Below are 18,944 nucleotides of genomic sequence, written 5' to 3'. Positions count from 1 at the left end.
TGTCCCGACACCCGGCCGCCGAAGCTTTTGCAGACCATGGAGCTGGAGAGCGACCCGGAGGAGAATGGGCGTGTGCCACGTCCGCCGCCGCGACGCCGCCAGGGTTATGGCTGGTGACGGAACGACGCATCTGCAACGGGGTCGAGCGTAAATCAAGAGTCTGATGGCCAAAACTCCGACCCGTGCGATTACCGCGTCCGAAAAAGGGTGTTTTGGATGAGGGTGAGCACACCGGTCGGAGTTTCGAGCATTGTACTTTATTTATTTAAAATTCCCTTGGGGGCCAGAGCGCATTAAAGAGGGGAATAGTTACGACGACATTATTTTTAAAAAAAATAACAGAGTGAAGATATAGGAGATACGATGGTTAGAAAAGTTCCTACTTTACGATGTTAGCTAATGCATTCTTCAAATGTCGTTGATCTTCGATGGTTGCCGTTGGTGCGAGAACAGGATTCCACTCTTTGGGTGTATGTGGTACGAAGGACCGAAAGAAAGGGTTACATCCGGAGAATGGAACACCGACCTTACGAGCAGTATCTAATCGACATGAAATGTGTCGAGGAGGAAAAATACGTTTGTCGCCAAGGTACAGGTGGCGATGTAGCTCATGAAAAGGACCGAGACAAAACTTTTTTCAGCGAGATGCTGGAGATTGTATATTGAGACTGAATTTCGCGGTGCTTACGCTGGCTGTTCTGTTATAATTAGAGAGTATAAAAGGAAGGGAGTTAATTTTACCCCTTTCTAGCAAGTAAATTAAGTTTTCTTTTGCCAGGATTCCAAACTGATGCGGCATATTCAATTTTGGGGTGAATTAGCGTTCTATACATTCATAGTTCGAGAGAGGAATACGCCTTTGAAAAGTTACATCTCAAATATACCACCGTTTCTGTTAACGTCGTTAGTTAGGTATGCAGCTTGAATGTTCCGAGTGAGTTTAGTAAAAATGTGAACACTTGTAATGAAGTGTGGCATGTCAGGGTTTTAAGATAGCAAAGTGGGAGTTATTGCGGAAAGGGGCCAGAACTTTCCATTTGTAGAGCAAGTTCCCTGGTGCAGCTACTGGGACAGCGGCTGGGACCGGGCGCTGCTGGACGACCGGGTGGCCCTGAACCTGGGCTACGTGCAGGCCCTGAGCGACCTGGACCGGGGCTGGGTGCTGGCCCCCAAGGAGACCCAGAGGCAGCTGGCAGCCCTGCAGGCCAAGGGCTCCAAGAGGGAGGTGGGTGGCCACGGCTCTCTCTGGGTGAACAGAGGGAGGCGCTGTTTCCAAGTCTGCCCGGGCTTTTCAGCCTCTGCGTCAAGCAAACCCGTTGCATCGCTGCGCCGCCTTTTTTTGGGTTATTGCCTAACCGTAACCTCAACAAATTACTTTCTGAAAGTGATTTATCTGAGACCGGTTTTAAAGCCCGAGCATTGTGAGATGTCGCAATGAAAGCGCGGTGTCTTGGCAAGACGGGACTGGAGCCACTCGCTTCGCTGGGTAGTGCGGCACCTTACCTCCGCACCGTCGGACTTTGTTTAGTAGCTTGGTACGTGTGTACGTTCAAACGCCGATATAATCTACGTATGCTAGAAAGAGGACCATTTCACGAAATAGAACGCAAGTCTCGGACAATCTTCAATCTGTTCCGCGCGTTTTTATAACCGCTACGGGGCAAAATCCCGTTCAATGAATATCCCCTTTTAACGAACAATGTGCCCGTCCCCACGAGACGGAATTGACTATTGTTACGAGACATTCTTTTTCCTGATTGGAAAGAATGTTTTGTTGTCTTTGGTTTTATGCGTAGCTCGGTGCATAACCCTCGACGAATTCTTGGACGCCCGGTTCTGGAAGGGATACCCTTAGGTAGAAGCTGCCTCTGGCAAGAAGGGGGAATCGTGCCATGGCGGGGTTGGAGCCGAGGCCTCCAGATCCTTCGGGTGTGGGCGTCCTACTGGGACGTGTCGTTGTGATCTCTAACCTCGGGTGAAGATCTCCGAGGCCCGAATGGACAGAAGGTGAACGACGAAGTGACGACCTCTTGCCCTTGTGATGCTGCCTGGGGGTTGTCGGCAAAAGCTCTCGCACGTTCGCATGTCCGCTCGGAGAGTAGTGGCATTGCCGAGCGGTTGAACCTTTCGGAAAATCGGATTTGCGAAAAGATACGCATTTCTTTTCCATCCCCCTTGGCGCCACCCCACATCTTTGCTGCGTTGTTATGCCTACATTCTGAACGCTTGGTGATGACACTAAAAAAAAAGAAAGCCGTTTACAACTCCCTGTAATGCCGAATTAGAGCGCAGCTCTTGAGGAGGAGGAGGGGGAGGTACAGAGAGGAGGCTATGCCCCTCCTCCTCTCCTGCTTGCCTTCCATTTAGGGGAAATTTTTCCGCTAGATTTAGTGGGGGAATTTTCCCGCTAAATTTAGTGGGGAAAATTTTGCGCTAAATTTAGCGGGAAAATTTACCCCTAATGCACTGCGCAATTACACCGACGGTGACGCCGCTCAAGCCGGAAATGGGCGCCTAAGAGCTGCGTTCTAAAATGAAAGATGTTTACAATTCCCTGTATTGCCGAACCAGAGTGCAACTCTTGAGGAGGAGGATGGGAGGGTATGCCCCTCCTCTTCTCCTTTTCCCCTCCCCTTGGATCTTCCTCCTCTTCTCATTCTTCACCCTTCCCCCTCCCTCCCTCGTGGCGTCACTTGTGAAGGCCGTGACCTTCACTGTGGAGGTCATCATGTTCATCGTGACCTTCGTGACGTCACTCGTGACGCTTGTGACATCACGTGTGACATCATTATGGGAAACGTAACATAATGCAACGTGTAAGGTACGCCGACGCCGCTCAAGCCGGAAATGGGTGCCTAAGAGCTGCGCTCTAAAAATGAAAGATTTTTACAATTCCCTGTATTGCCGAACCAGAGTGCAGCTCTTGAGGAGGAGGATGGGAGGGTATGCCCTTCCTCTTATCCTTTTCCCCTCCCCTTGGATCTTCCTCTCCTCTCATTCGCCACCCTTGCCCCTCCCTCGTGACGTCACTTGTGAAGGCCGTGACCTTCACTGTGGAGGTCGTGATGTTCATCGTGACCTTCATCAGTGACCTTCGTGACGTCACTCGTGACTCTTGTGACATCACGTGGGACATCATTATGGGAAACGTAACATAATGCAACGTGTAAGGTACGCCGACGCCGCTGAAGCCGGAAATGGGTGCCTAAGAGCTGCGCTCTAAAAATGAAAGATTTTTACAATTCCCTGTATTGCCGAACCAGAGTGCAGCTCTTGAGGAGGAGGGTGGGAGGGTATGCCCTTCCTCTTATCCTTTTCCCCTCCCCTTGGATCTTCCTCCTCCTCTCATTCGCCACCCTTGCCCCTCCCTCGTGACGTCACTTGTGAAGGCCGTGACCTTCACTGTGGAGGTCGTGATGTTCATCGTGACCTTCATCAGTGACCTTCGTGACGTCACTCGTGACTCTTGTGACATCACGTGTGACATCATTATGGGAAACGTAACATAATGCAACGTGTAAGGTACGCCGACGCCGCTCAAGCCGGAAATGGGTGCCTAAGAGCTGCGCTCTAAAAATGAAAGATTTTTACAATTCCCTGTATTGCCGAACCAGAGTGCAGCTCTTGAGGAGGAGGATGGGAGGGTATGCCCTTCCTCTTATCCTTTTCCCCTCCCCTTGGATCTTCCTCCTCTTCTCATTCTTCACCCTTGCCCCTCCCTCCCTCGTGGCGTCACTTGTGAAGGCCGTGACCTTCACTGTGGAGGTCATCATGTTCATCGTGACCTTCATCAGTGACCTTCGTGACGTCACCCGTGACTCTTGTGACATCACGTGTGACATCAGTATGGGAAACGTAACATAATGCAACGTGTAAGGTACGCCGACGCCGCTCAAGCCGGAAATGGGTGCCTAAGAGCTGCGCTCTAAAAATGAAAGATTTTTACAATTCCCTGTATTGCCGAACCAGAGTGCAGCTCTTGAGGAGGAGGATGGGAGGGTATGCCCTTCCTCTTATCCTTTTCCCCTCCCCTTGGATCTTCCTCCTCCTCTCATTCGCCACCCTTGCCCCTCCCTCGTGACGTCACTTGTGAAGGCCGTGACCTTCACTGTGGAGGTCGTGATGTTCATCGTGACCTTCGTGACGTCACTCGTGACTCTTGTGACATCACGTGGGACATCATTATGGGAAACGTAACATAATGCAACGTGTAAGGTACGCCGATGTCGCTCAAGAAGGAAATGGGTGCCCAAGAGCAGTGCTTTAAAAAACAAGATCCGCCGTAGGTGAATATTACCGTGATGATTTATGCGATGTATGGAGCTGTATAAAAAGTAAGCTTATAAATGCACTAGCATTTATTTTGGTAGCCCTCGCAGGAAAATCGGGAATAGTAACGCGAAACAAATACGAACCTTCGATAAATTGAAGCAAAATTCCGCTCTCCAAGGGGGAACCCACAAGCCCAAGATTGTGAGCCCAACACTTGACCACTGTGCCAAGGAGGTCATGGAAATTAGGAAAACCCTTTACGAGCAATTTCATGCAACGCACAAAGCTGAAAATTGAGGCAGGTCCTGCAGATGCGGCTAACTACTCCTTGCCAACCTAAGAATGAATTTGGAGCTGCATTGAGGCTGATGACACGAAGAAGAGAAGCTCAAAGGGGTTCTCTGGCTGACAAAAAGCAGTTTCCGTACGGGTCTTTGTAGGGCGTCCCAGGAAAAGCACTAGGAAACGCTGCTTTCAAGCTGGTCATAAATCATCTTTGAGCCACATTTCAACGGACAGCCTCGATGTACCCAAGTTTACAAAAAGAAAAGACTGTTGGGGATATTCGCATTCTTTCAGCCCGTCTTAATATGTCCTGCCCCAGCTTAGAGGTTAGTAGGATTGGCAGTGGTAGCGAGCTTTCGACAGGTTCATTGTATTATCACTTTCGTCCACTTTTGGACAGGTATCCTTAAGGGACTAAGGAAATTAGCTGTGTCCACAACTTCTTTTACAGAAACGCACAAAATTGTTTGGGCACGTCGAAGCAACCCAATGCGGCAAATGCGTCCAAAGGCCAAGTTGCAAAAATACGCGTAAGAAACGGCAACCCTCCGAGCAACGTAAACCTAGACACTAATTGTACAAAAGGACGCGCAAGGTCGACATCTGCAGTGTCCAAGGATTGAAACAAATTACCGCGGCGCTCCTGGGACGAGCTTCGTACGAATGTGGCAAAAATGCGGTGAAGCGCACGTAGATGACATTGTGTATAACAAAGTGCTCTGAGAACGTACCGGAGCTTAGTTACGAGGAAAATGTTACGGGCTGCATCTCTTCCAAATATGGACATATCACATTTGTTGACAAGGTTGGTGGGACATATGACTTGTCTTGCCACATTGCCCCGTTAGCACGGAGGTACTCGGACGCAGTACTCGACCATGAAATGCGGACCAACTGTCTGGGTGTCCTAGCCCTGGACCCTAGGCACGAGCCTCTGCTCTCGTTGATGGCTGCTCCAGTTGCGGCACGAAACCTTTCCCTCGTGCCTAAAGCTTGCTGTACACGACGTTTGTCTGCGCATATATAAGTGGCAGCTTATATCCACAAATTTTTATGCTGTCCAAAACACTTAAAGGTTCCAAGTCAATTCCAAATAAGAGAGGTGATGAAGGACAACCCTGTTTTACTGAAACCTCAAGATTCATTGCTGATGAAAGAGTGCCATTCACAGTCAGTCTTTGTTGAGGAGTCTTGGTAGCAAAGACCCAATGTTTACGTGCTGGAGGAGTTAGAAAGGAAGTGGCTTACCCGGTGGAAGACTTTGACCAAGTTGGAGCGTTTCTGCCCGAGCAACGGGCATGTTTGCTGGTATGCTGCTGCCCATGGCTCCGTGCATCTTTTAAACGGTAATCGGCTAACTGTTATCCACTGGTCAGAATATTAGCAGAAATCTTGGAGTCCACATTACAAATTGTAATGGAACTGCAACTTTTTTCAGTTTGCTGGGCCTTTGGACTTTGGTATCAGAACTGTGTGGATCTGCAAGAACGACGGAGGTAGGGCCTGGACTTGGGGTGCCTTGGAAAAATATGGTGTGCAGCACGGGGCATAGCGGTTCACTTCTTACGAGACTCCGCCCGAACCTAAAGTTATTTTAGACCGCCAACAGCGCGCTCAAGTTTCTCTAGCTTTATTTCCCCTTGGAGCGAGGCACAGTGAACATCACTTAGTCGTAAGATTTTGCATACCGTAATTACCCGATTCTAACGCGTGCCCTGTTTTCATGCGCAAGAAAAATCGGTGTTTGTGCACAAAGAACAAGCGAAGTATATTTACATGTAAGCACTTTGCTCGTATGCATTTCACTCGTCCTCACTCTCAGACAGCTCTTTGTCGCTCTCCACGTGCCACAGCATGTCGTCCTCGGTGGCGTCCATCGTGTTCCAAATTCCGCACTTCTTGAACGAGCACTCGACCATTGCAGATGGGATTGTGCTCCACGCCTCGAAAAGCCATCCAGCCATCTCTTCTAAAGACGCACGCTTCAGTCCTTTGGCGGGCGTGAACGTGTGAGGGCCGTTAATCAGCGACTCGTTGAAGAGTACCCGCACCCAGTCCTTCGCGGGTTTGTTGAGGCGCACATTCAGTGGCTGAAGCTGGGAGGTCATGCAGCCTGGGATGACAACAAGGTGTGTTGCACGCAGCAAGTTTATTCTTCACGTGCTGGTCGAGGTGGCACTTGAATGCGTCGAGCACAAGCATCGCTCGCACTCCCAGGTCGGCGCCAGGCCTTTTCTGCCACACACAGTTTATCCAATCGATGACCAGATTGTTGTCCATCCACCCGTTCTCGTTGGCTCGCTCATCGACGTTTCGAGGAAGTGTCGCGTCTTTCGGAAGCATCTTCTGCTTAAAATTCAAATTTGAGGCAACTTGTGACCGTCCGCTGTGCAACGGAGAATTGCCGTCACCCGCGTCTTCTCGTGTCCAGAGGACAGCACGCAAACTTGTTTAGCTCCCTTCACCTCCACTGTCGTGTTGGCGGGCATGTCGAAGTAGGTACATCGATGTCTGATCTGCATTTCCGATTTGTCCCAACAGATACCCATGCTTCTGGCGCACTAATATTACGAACCGTTGTAAGACTACAAGCTTCTCTTCGTAAACTTCAGCCATCTTCTGGCAGATTCCAGTCCGCCTCCGAAGAGAGAACCCTTTCCTTTTTATGAACTTTGTTATCCAGTTTCTGCTGGCCTTGAAGGTGCTTCTGGGTATGCCTTGGTGGTGAGCTAGCTCGAGAGCTTTGACTTTCACTATCTCAGTTGTCACCGGCATCTGGTCGGCTCTGAGCTTCTTCACGTAGTCGGCCAGGGCATCTTCGACGCCGGGAAACCGCCCTGTCCGTGGCCCATTGAATCCTTTCCGGGTCGACTTGCTTGCGAAAATCGTTTCTCTTTGCTTTCGCCAGTCACGAACATAAGTTTCGGCCACACTGAAAGTACGCGAAGCGGCTCTGTTGCCGTTCGTCTCGGCAAATAAACAAACTTTCTTCTTAAGGCCGGCCTCGTAATGAAAACACCGCGCCTTAGCTGGTGCGGCGGCCATTTCAGCTCCGCAAGTACGAGTTGTCTTTCTCGGCGGCGCTGACAACTGACAACAAAGCAAATCGCTAGAGCAGCTCCTCAGGTTGCGAAATTCAAGACGAGATTGAGACCACGTGTGCAGTCCCCGGTCACTGCCATAGACCCAATGGAGTCGATTTCTGGGAAAACTGGGCGCTCAGCAGCGCTTCCGTGGTCGGAGGCGCTCATTACTGCAACGAATCGAAGCCTCATTGCTCTATTAATAGATTGCGAAACTAAAATAAGCAGCGATAATTATGTTCATAAAATGAAGCGCTAACGTTTTAATAATTACTTTTGACGCCGTCGAGCTAGCTGGAGCGGTTTCCTAGCCGTTTGCGAAGACGAAGCCGCTCAAAATCCAATATTCCTCCGTGCCCTGCCGCTGCTCCCTACCGTGGTACCGCCGGTACCGCAGTAGGTTTTGTTTGGAAATTTACGGTTTGCGCGTGCCATACCACGTGTTATGGCAAAGAATTGTAAGTTCTGCTTGCCTACCTTGTGTCCAGCAGTTGACAGTCCGTTACTTGTCGTCAGCGTCTTCCAGAGAATCGAAACAGAGGCAGCATTTTTCGCACTCGTTGACGCATTTATTCAGTCATTTGCATGACAAGGAAAAACAATTTACACTGTCACTTTATACAAGCGTTGCTATGCGGAAAAAAATTAATAATGAGCGCAGTATCTACGTTAGCAAGAGGTGCTACAGTGAAGATACAATGTGCGACACTGTTAGCGCGAACATGACATAGCTTTTTCACTTTGAAAGGCTATCGGCGCGCACCAACTATTACTGCCTTAGTTCGCCAAGTGACTGCTTATAGTTTCGTAAACCTGAGACGCAACTATAGCGCGAGAATATCGGTCTTCGCGATTGAAAAACACAATAGTTGTCTCGCTAACATGGTCGATCGTTTCGGTCACGCCGCTACAAATGTCATATTTTCGGGGACTGACATGTGTCCCCATACAATTCAAACTCGTCACGTTAAATAAAGAAACCCGAAGTATGTACTATGGACAGCTAGCTTGGGAGTGAAATGGATAAATACATGTTTTTATCTTTTATTGTGGCCTCTGTAAAGACAAACGCAAAAAAAGGGGGGGAAATATATTAGTGAGGCAAAAAAGAATGACGAGGGTAGAAAGTTGGGGCGAGTTGGTGATTCATAATGATTAAAAAGCGCGACAGGACAACGGACACAGAAGGAGATGCAGCACTGTGTCTGTGTCTCCTTCTGTGTCCGTTGTCCTGTCGCGCTTTTTGAATCATCATAATCATTTTCAAGAAAGAATAGTAAAGCTTTTTGATTACGGAATTTACCCAGAGCTGCACAATTGTCAGATATGACAATGGTGACTCAATGGTTACAATTTTCAGGAGTTTCCAGCCTGAATCACGTGCAGTTCTTTCCCTTTCCCAGTTGCAGTTGACAAAAATAAACAACATACCACCTTCATTGGTTATTCTTTGTGATCTTGGCAGTGATTCAAGATTATGGATGACCAACATTATAGAGAATTGTTTTGGAAACTGGAGATGTCCATATTAAAGAGAAAATACTGTAACAGCAAACAGAAATGTCTGTTTCCGTGACATGAAAACACAATAATCATAATTTCTGATATGTGTTACATAGAAGCAAACCCAGTGTGAAGTAAATATGCAGCTTTGCCGGAGAATTGTATGCAAACAGCCCTATTGGTGAGGCAGGCACATAGCCAGGGGAGGCCCATGGGGCCTGTCCCCCCTCCCCCTCCCCCCGAAATCTTCCATTTTGCTAGGACCTCCTCTCCCCCCTCCCCCCATACAGCATTTTGTCATGAGCGGCCCCCCCCCCCCCCCCCCCCCCCCCCCCCCCCCCCCCCGAAACAAAATCCTGGCTACATGCCTGCGGTGAGGTATGTCTAAGAAGATATTTAAATGGTTATAGGTTGTGGAATCTCAAATACCAACTTGAACGTATATTACGATAAAACATCAATTCTTCAACCTGTGTAATAAGACAATAATGTAAAATTTTAGTGGGTCAGATGTTGTCCACCAAAACTTCAGATCTTAAAGAGTGAAACTCTCCAAATACATAGTTTGAATTCTAGCTGCCAAAGGTCCTGGAATCACTGGTTCGAAGCAACAGATATTTCCCCCCTCGCCCTCCCACCCTAAAAAGAAAACTGCCTAGAGGTTGTTGGCCACCAGCAGGCTAACAATGCGTCTCAACAAAGTGGATGCTCAGAGGCTTCTGTTAGTCTATTATCTTGCTCCATAAAAATCGTACAAGGAGCAACCTGCTGACGCAGTGGACAACATTGTCTCTCGAGGGTCTCAAGAAGCACATCCAAAATATTTCATGCCTAGTTGAAAGCTCGTGTCATTCTGACTGGTCCATGCAAATAAGCAGTTAACACAATGAACTGTAATTCAAGCAAACTTATTCGTTGCTTACTTACAGACTTGAACCAAAATCTTTAGAGACTTAATAATGTGTAGACCTAGCTCTCTGTAGACCACTTTGGTATTTCTCATTTCTCTTGGCCTCTTGATGAGCTTCCGATACCTGTCGCTTGCACCGTCAAGTTGAACCACGAGCTGAACCAGGTTTTCGTGTTGTGGCCACCGAGATTTTATGATGCTCATGGGATGGACCAGCCACTTCATTGTTCTTTCTCATTTTTCCTGTATGTGTGTTCTCTATCCTCTCAGGATCTGCACAGGACAATGTAAGAACACATTAGTTTGTCTCGTCACAACACATACACTTGAAGAAGAGAAACAGGGCTATGAAATGTTGCAGAGGGCTGCTCCTACTATCCTTTTGTTTTTGTTGTAATTCTCTTTGCCCCAGCCACTCTCGTTTTACATTACAGTTGATCGTAGATTAGACTGCATAGATCACTACGGCGGAACCTAGCATGCTGATGGTTACATATTCAGGAGGCTCTATAGGTTGGCCAACAATCAAGTGCACTTCACAAAAAAGTTACCACGGACATACCTTTTGTCTATTGGGGTTCCCTGTCCCTGAGGCTTGTTGGAGTGATTGTCATGCCTTGAGGATCTGTATGAATACACCAAAAAGAAAAAGAAAATAAAACAACAATGCAAATGATGTTATTTTATGTGCAACCAACGAAAAAAATGCCTAGCGCGAGTTTTAATTGTTTTGAGGGGAGTGCGTTGGGGGGTGTAAAAACTTTCCAAAGAATTACACATGGAAGGACGGATAGCACATCTCGCGATCAAGCTCTGCTGTCTGCATTCCGCCTTTCTGTGCGTAAATCTTTCAAGATTTTAAAAGTGTCTTTAAAAATTATTTTACTATCCAGCTTTCTATTTATTTCTGAAAGAAATAAGACGTGGCAAAACTAGTCGCGGGGCTGTAAAAGAATCTACACGAGATACATTAATAAAAACGGGCGGATGTTATAAGATGTGGACTCCGAAATATTATAAAACTGGGAGAAGAATATTTACAATGTAGACCGCATATAACGTATGTCGCGGGAGTCGCTAAAATCCACACTATAAGCGGTACCGCGCTATAACCAAAGCATCAATTTTTCAGGCCAAAATACATGCCATCAGACAACTTACCTTTGTAAAAGATTTTATTTCTATGTTAGATGAAAAATAAAGCTTAGTTTGAGGAAAGTCTTTATTTCACCAGACTAGTACACTTCTCTCTCAAGTGTGTCACACATTTTGAAAGGAAGAAGTGACTTTTGCCTGGCGCGACCTTTTAACGGTGTTGCGGGCTGCGGACGGACGTTGCGAGCATTCGGGAATGCTAACCCTAATCACTTTTCTCCGGCGATGAAAACGCATGAAAATTCGCATCCTTTATACGGTATGCGCCAGTAATACCTTCAACTTGAGCACAGGCACGAAATGCTCCAAATAAGAAATCCGGGCGATGTTCGAAAACACAAATGCAGTGATGTGATTGCTGCGCCAATTGCGCCAAACTGCGCCAAGGGGCTAACCCTGCTACATCTTGCTACATTTTGCCAAAATATGGCTAATCTGCGCCAAGCCTGCGCCAAAAGTCCAACTTCGGTCGCCTTTCAAAACCGAAACTAAACTGAGAACCGTAATTGAGCATGCGTGAGCTATAGGTGGCGCAAGCGGCCGCCCGACACAAAGTACCCGGTATCAATTGTCCATCCGGTCTTGCATGGCTTTTGCCGCCGTCTCGCGTTTCGCGCCCTCGCTGCCCTCGTCGTCACGAGAATTTCGTCTCGCGTCTTCGTTTTACATTTTTTTTTCGCGGCAATGTGCGGACGCTTCGTCGCTAGTGTGCCGGGTGCCAGCTATGCCATCATGCTGTGAAACAAAACCACGTTTTTTTGCGCGGCGAGAGTTACTTTGTGAGCTGAAACGCTCGCGCGACCACTGGGTCACCGTGGTCGTGCGACGTCGGGTGTTGCCATCCCCACGTCGCTGCAGGTATGGCGCTTTCTAAACGTGTTCATCGACATTCCTCTTCTAAAAAATCCCTCTTTAACGCCAAGACTGCTCGTCAAAATATTTATTGCCTAGATTTCTCTCGGCGGGCTATCTTTCGAGAGGGACCCCGCTACGTGAAAAATCTGTCGCAAAAAAACGTTGGTGAGGAGAAGTGAGCTGAAGCAAAGAAGGCAATGTCTGCACGCTGAACCCACACAGCGCGCTTGTTTGTCTCGGGTTCAGTCCTTGCTCAGAGCGCTCCAAAAAACTTTTGGCCCTGGCTCACGATGTCATGCATCGATGCGCTTAGGTTCTGTTTTTCTTTCTATTTAGCTTGTACCTCGTCTGCCGGCCTGGCAAGCACGCGCCGCTGGACTGTTCTTTTTTTTCTTTTTGTCGAATGCTGGACAGTTGTATTTTGCATACGATTTTGGGATGCAGTTGGCGACGGAGCGGAGTGGCATTGTTTCGGTTTCGATTGAACAGCCGTTGTCTCTGCTCGCGCGACGAAGCACGTGACACTGCAAGCTTGCTGAAGTTGCCCTCACGTGCATGTGAACATGACGGCACGGCAGAGCACCAGCCGGGGCGCTTGCAATCCATTGTTTTGCGTTCGCTTACTTTTAACGAAAATCTGGCACGTCAAGAACCAGTAAAACGGTGGCGAGCGTTCTTTTCGGAATTGTTCGGCAACGCCTACAACACTGTACACTTGTGGGATGCCTCGGCAGTAAAAACAGAAACAGCGAGTTCCGTCATAACACAGCACAAAGTGCCCTTCATTTGTCCAGCACTTAAAACAAATATTTTTATTTTTCTAAGAATATTTGCTCCAAAAGCCACCTTTTTTGCTCCGAAACACTGTTTTGGCTGCTCCAAAAGGTGCTCCAAAATGGCTTAGGCCAATCACATCACTGCAAATGTTTAGAAAGCACCACTGTAGTCGAAATAAACAAACACGACGACACTGGCGTTTCTGCCATCTTGAGAGTGCCGCCACAACATCGCCGCACGAGTAGGTTGATCTTCCCTTCTAGTACGTGCTGGGTTATCATAGCGAGACACAACGAAAATTCACAGTCAAAGATAGCGCTGTTACGCGGAACGATGAACTTCCACCATGCCGTCTACGACGATGATTACAACCGACGCCATGTTCGCGGATAGAAGCAGCTGGCCCGCGACCGGCATGCAACGCGCGCGAACACTTCTCCTCGACTTGCGATTGGTCTGTCGTTGCGGTTGTTTCCAAAACAGCGGAGGGACTTACGCACGCACGCACATGAACGACACGTGCATGCGTCCCTCCGTTGCTATGGCAACTGAAGCCTTCCTCTTCGCTTCTCTCCGCTTTTTCGAGCAACCTTCTTGCCTCGCGAGTGCCGTTCGCGGCTAGCGCCGTTATCTAGTGTTGGCGCGGTCGGCGGGCTGTTCGAGAAACCGCACTATAACCGGTATTTCCCTTTGCGCGCCTGTACTTTAAGCGGTATGTAATTACATGGAGTTCTATGGGAGGCGAACCGGTGGTTTAAAAAAGCCGCGTTATACCCGGTCCTGCACTCTAAGCGGTTACGTTGTAAGTGGTCTATACTGTATATAGAGACTACAATTAACTCGACGGGGATCGACACTGCTGTGAACCAGATCGACGAGAGGTAGAGGAGGTGATATTTCGCCAACAGTCTACAGATCATGAAATATTTGCAGGACAGTCTTCATCCACAAAACCGTGCTAAGAATGCTTGTCGAAACGGGTACATCGCAATGAAATCACGGTGACATTTTGTAAATTTCAAAAATGAAACCATATATTCAATTACCTGAAAGAGTACAAAACCCTCAAATGGTGCAATTGACCTTTTTCCAGTAAGCGTCTGCGCACGCGCACACCCTTTCCACTTGACCTTGACCGCCCTTTCGCCATTTTTGGGGGGCACTGTTTTCTTGCGACGCTAATCTGTTCCTATGGGAGAAGGCGAGTCCGGTTGCCCTCCATTTGTAGTAGGCGGCGAAACCGTCATGGGGCACTCCTTACTGGAAAAAGGTCCATTTGTGGCTGGAAGATCAGCTTAGGAAAAGTTTCAATTGGGGTGAAAACTTTCAAACTCATTGTCGTCAGTTGGGATCCGAACGAATGGGTGCTTCTTGTCCCCGACGCTGCTTGGTCACGACTTTGCGTAACCGCACAAATGAGGTGGTTCAAAGACACGAAAAGCTTTCCACTTGCCCGAAAGTGCGAGGCTCGCGCAATGCGACGATCCAGGTGCCGAAGCTTGACGCTCCGAAGGCGAGCGAAAGCACCGAGCAGACCCACGGATGCCTCCACAACGGTCCACCGATGAACTGGCAGCGGTTTCGTTTTAGAAACGCAAAAAACAGAAGAAAGCAACATTTCGAGAGTGTGATGTTGACATGAATTTTTAAAAAATATATTATATTTTTAAGCATACGTAATTTGTATTTAGTAAAATAATATGCAGTCATAACTAAAGTTGAATCAGGTTTGATTCATTTTTGTTTTCTTTAGTTTTTAGTAATGAGCGCCTCCGACCACGCGAGCGCTGCTGTACACCTCTATGGTGGCGCCATCTTTGTTTAACCCGCGCAACTCGCTCTGTGTCCGGAGGGTGACGTGTGGTTGCGCAGAGGGCGCAGAGGCTACGCCGGCATCTTGTAATAGCGATGACAGTGGGACTGCAGGTAGCATGATTTCGGTTTTTGTTTCGGTTTCGTATTGGATTGTAATGTGCATGCCATTTCTAGCTATATTTTTCTTGAAAAAATGTGCGCATCAGAATCAGGTAATTACAGTAAATTCCCGGTCCTCCAGAATTGGCGGTGAGCCAAAGAGTTTCTATAATGGAAATCAAAATGTGTCATAATTTTGAGTATGGTTACTGGTGAGTACACCTCCAGAATTTAATGTTTCTGTTATCTCTTTAGAAGGAGGTTCCTCAGTCAAGGCTTGACGGGTTGGTTGCTCGCTCGCAGGAAAGTGCTTTCAACGTGATCATCGGTGTGATGAGAAAATAAAGGCATTATTATTATTATCGTGCCAGGATGCCACAGGGATGTTCTATTTCGAAGCGAAGGAGGTTTTGAGTTCATGTGTGGCAGGAGTCTCAAACTCATTGTTGTGTGGGGGCCAGATAGCCAGATGAATACACCAAAAAGAAAAAGAAAAAAAAACAACAATGCAAATGATGTTATTTTATGTGCAACCAACGAAAAAAATGCCTAACGCGAGTTTTAATTGTTTTGAGGGGAGTGCGTATGTTGTGTTGTTGGTGGTATGTTGTTTATTTTTGTCATCTGCAACTGGGAAAGGGAAAGAACTGCACGTGATTCAGGCTGGAAACTCCTGAAAATTGTAACCATTGAGTCACCATTGTCATACAGTGTAGACCGCATATAACGTATGTCGCGGGAGTCGCGAAAATCCGCACTATAAGCGCCGCGGTGCCGCGCTATAACCAAAACATCAATTTTTCAGGCCAAAATACATGCCATCAGACAACTTACCTTTGTAAAAGATTTTATTTCTATGTTAGATGAAAAATAAAGCTTAGTTTGAGGAAAGTCTTTATTTCACCAGACTAGTACAGTTATGTCTCAAGTGTGTCACACATTTTGAAAGAAATGAGCGGCTTTTGCCTGGCGCAGCCTTTTAACGGCGTCGCGGGTTGCGGACGGACGTTGCGAGCGTTCAGGATTGCTAACCCTAATCACTTTTCTCCGGAAATGAAAACGCGTGAAAATTCGCATCCTTCATACCGGTACGCGCCACTAATACCTTGAACTTGAGCACACGCATGAAATGCGCCAAATAAGAAATCCGGGCGATGTTCGAGGACACAAATGCTTAGAAATCACCACTGTAGTCGAAGTAAACAAACACGACGACACGGGCGTTTCTGCCGTCTTGAGAGCGCCGCCACGACATCGCCGCACAAGTAGGTGGATCTTCCCTTCTAGTACGTGCTGGGTTATCATAGCGACACACAACGAAAATTTGCAGTCAAGGATAGCGCTTTTACGCGAACGATGAGATGAACGCCGTCTACGACGACGATCACAATTGACGCCATGTTTGCGGATAGAAGCAGCCGGCCCGCGACCGGCATGCGACGCGCGCGAACACTTCTCCTCCTTCTCCTCGACCTGCGATTGGTCTGTCGTTGCGGTTTGTTTCCAACGCAGCGGAGGGACGCACGCACGTGAACGACACGTGCGTGCGTCCCTCCGCCGCCATGGCAACTGAAGCCTCTCTCTTCGCTTCTCCCCGCTCCATCGAGCAACCTCCGTGCCCCGCGAGTTCCGCTTGCGGCTCGCGCCGTCAGCGCCGTTATCTAGTGTCGCACAGGGAAGCGTGCTCGCTGCTCCGGTCGTCAGCGCGATCGGCGGGCTGTGCCAGAAACCGCGCTGTAACCGGTATTTCCCTTTGCGCGCCTGCATTTTAAGCGGTATGTAATTACATGGAGTTCTATGGGAGGCGAACCGGTGGTTTAAAAAAAACGTGTTATACCCGGTCCTGCACTATAAGCGGTTACGTAGTAAGTGGTCTATACTGTATCTGACAATTGTGCAGCTCTGGGTAAATTTCGCAAAAGGCCCAGGTTTAACCGGAAAGGGTTGGGATAAAAAAGAAGCAACAATTCTGTTTTATATTGGAAAGCAGCCGACTCTCCCAGCAATACCGGAGGTATTTTCCAGAGAAGGGATCTCGTGCTCTCTGTTTTTTGTTAGCTTGCCGTTTTGCCAGCGACATCTTTTGCTTTGGTTTGCATATACTTTGGTCCCACGACTGATCCGATTTAGAACACCAACATGCTGTCCGTTTTCAATAGAACAAGAGCAATCACACTGTAGTCTCAATTCACTAGGCTCACCAGTCATGGAAACAAATATCTCCTCATGCAACAGCTTTTACTTTGCTAACAATTTTCATAGCAGAGTCGATGGAGCAGAGATGCCTCTTTGTGCGAAGCTCGTGCTTTTAGCCTAGTATGGTGGTATTGTCGTCCGAGTTGATTGGCATGAGAAAGGGCTGAGAAGCAAATACTTGGAGGAAGCATTACTTAGCCCAAAAGAAAACAGAATATTGTATGAGTTTTGAAGAGATTATGTAAGCAGAGCTCCTTTCCGAACGGAAATGAATGGACGAGATGAAACTATTGCAGTAAACTTTCGTTAGTTCGACCTCGGTTAATTAGAATTTTTGCTTTCGTTTAATTTGATCGTGTTCGTTCCAATTTATTCCTTTATTTGTTTTGCTTTATGAGTTGGAATGTTCCATAAAAAATGTGAATCCAATAATGGCAATCTCTATTTGCAATAGTGTAGGAAATGTGTGTTGTCCTAAAAGTGTAGGAAATATGTGTGAGAGATACGCACTGCTTTGGAAGCCCACAACCGTCGAGGTGCGCCACGGGGGCGAGAGGCTGTCCCGGAATCCTGCGTGGCGCCTCACAAGAGGAGGGAAACTGGAGTCGAGGCGTGCTAGGCGGCGGAGGAGCATAAAGAGGAGATTGCGTGGCCAGCCAATGTTCAATGGCTGTTCGGACTTTCAAAGGGACTTTTTTCACCTTCGTGTTTTAGCTGTTTTCTTTTTTGCTCTAAAACTGTCATTTGAGGAGTGGATTGCCGTAGCTTCCTTTTTTAAGCTTATTTATACGACTGCCAAGAAAGTAGACTTTCATAAAACCGGAAAGAAAAAAAAGGGAGTTATTTTTTGTCTTGTTAATTTTTATGTTGAATGTGACGTCAAACATTATTTGAGATCCTCTAGCAATTAGTGTAGTCATTCAACATTATGCGCATGCAGGAACGTTAACAGTTTTCCTTATATTTTACCATTTTTTTATCGATTCCACTTTTTACCCGCAGGTGAGGCTGTCACTTGACGCAAAATTAGACTTTTTAAGTTATTGTTGTCTCCTACATTAGCGAGATTAATATGCTCGATTTCATCAAATTGATGCAATACAAAGGAACACTGACACTCCCGAAAAGTTTTTTTTTAATTTTTGCTGGTGTCGGAAGACCACCCAATCAATATTTTGCTACACTGTCACATATATTTTTAATAAAGCAAAAAACAACAACAAAAAACGCAACCGCTCGTTGCCAAAATTGAGACGTGAGCACGGAGTTAATGGCCACGACAGGGGGACGGGGGAGGAGGGAGAAATGTAGAGGAGAGAGTTGCCGGAAATCACACTGCTACAGCCGACCACATAGTTTTTTGTTTTCCCTACATTCCTTTGGCTCTGTGAAGCAAACGAATATTGCACAAACATCAAGCACTTTGTGCTTGGCATTTGTACGTTTTTTAAGCTCTTACCAATTTGTGTTCGTAAGGCGAGCAATGTCTTCAGCCACGAGAAGGGGCAACGACTCGGCGACATCTTCGTGCGAATCACGCTTGGTGGTCGGGTGTGTCGTACGGAATAAACCCTACGTGTTTCGATCGCTAAACAATAAAATTCTCCTTTCGAAGATAGACAGATTCACCGGTACCTCGAATGACAGTTCTGAGGTAGAGGTCCCACGCCCGTCGTCTGCTTCCATCGCTTGGTCCGGTTCATCCAGCCCACGGCTCCTGCGATACGACACCAGTTTGAGAAGTGCACAGTATATGTACTCCATGCTATTTCTTTCTTTTTTTTTTCTTCAATCAAAGTATTCGCAGCTTTTAAAAGCCACAAAAAATGGGTTTCTTTGTTTTTTTTTAATATTGAGTGTGTGTCTTTGATGATCCACTGCTTCGATTATATTTGGTGTGTCTGACTGGCAGGTGACCACGGAGAAGAGCGTGAGCACGGCTCAAACTGGCCAGTTCTCAGTTGGTAGTTTTTTTGGAGTAAAAGAAAAAGAAT

At 47.4% G+C, this 18,944-nt stretch overlaps 1 protein-coding gene across 1 annotated transcript in view; it reads left to right on the top strand.

Moving 5' to 3' along the window:
- LOC121833096 (sorting nexin-17-like) overlaps positions 1 to 18,944 on the top strand; it is a 56,227-nt gene that overhangs the window by 12,602 nt on the left and 24,681 nt on the right. The window contains exon 4 of the mRNA XM_042286172.1: positions 1,063 to 1,225. Coding sequence (XP_042142106.1) covers positions 1,063 to 1,225 — 163 coding nt within the window. The remainder of the gene's footprint in view (positions 1 to 1,062; positions 1,226 to 18,944) is intronic.

The sequence above is a fragment of the Ixodes scapularis genome, unplaced genomic scaffold, assembly GCF_016920785.2.
Source record: "Ixodes scapularis isolate PalLabHiFi unplaced genomic scaffold, ASM1692078v2 PGA_scaffold7__128_contigs__length_106722199, whole genome shotgun sequence".
Taxonomy (NCBI): Eukaryota; Metazoa; Arthropoda; class Arachnida; order Ixodida; family Ixodidae; genus Ixodes; species Ixodes scapularis.
The sequence above is the reverse complement of the archived record's forward strand: the minus strand, read 5'-3'. Positions and strand labels throughout refer to the sequence as shown.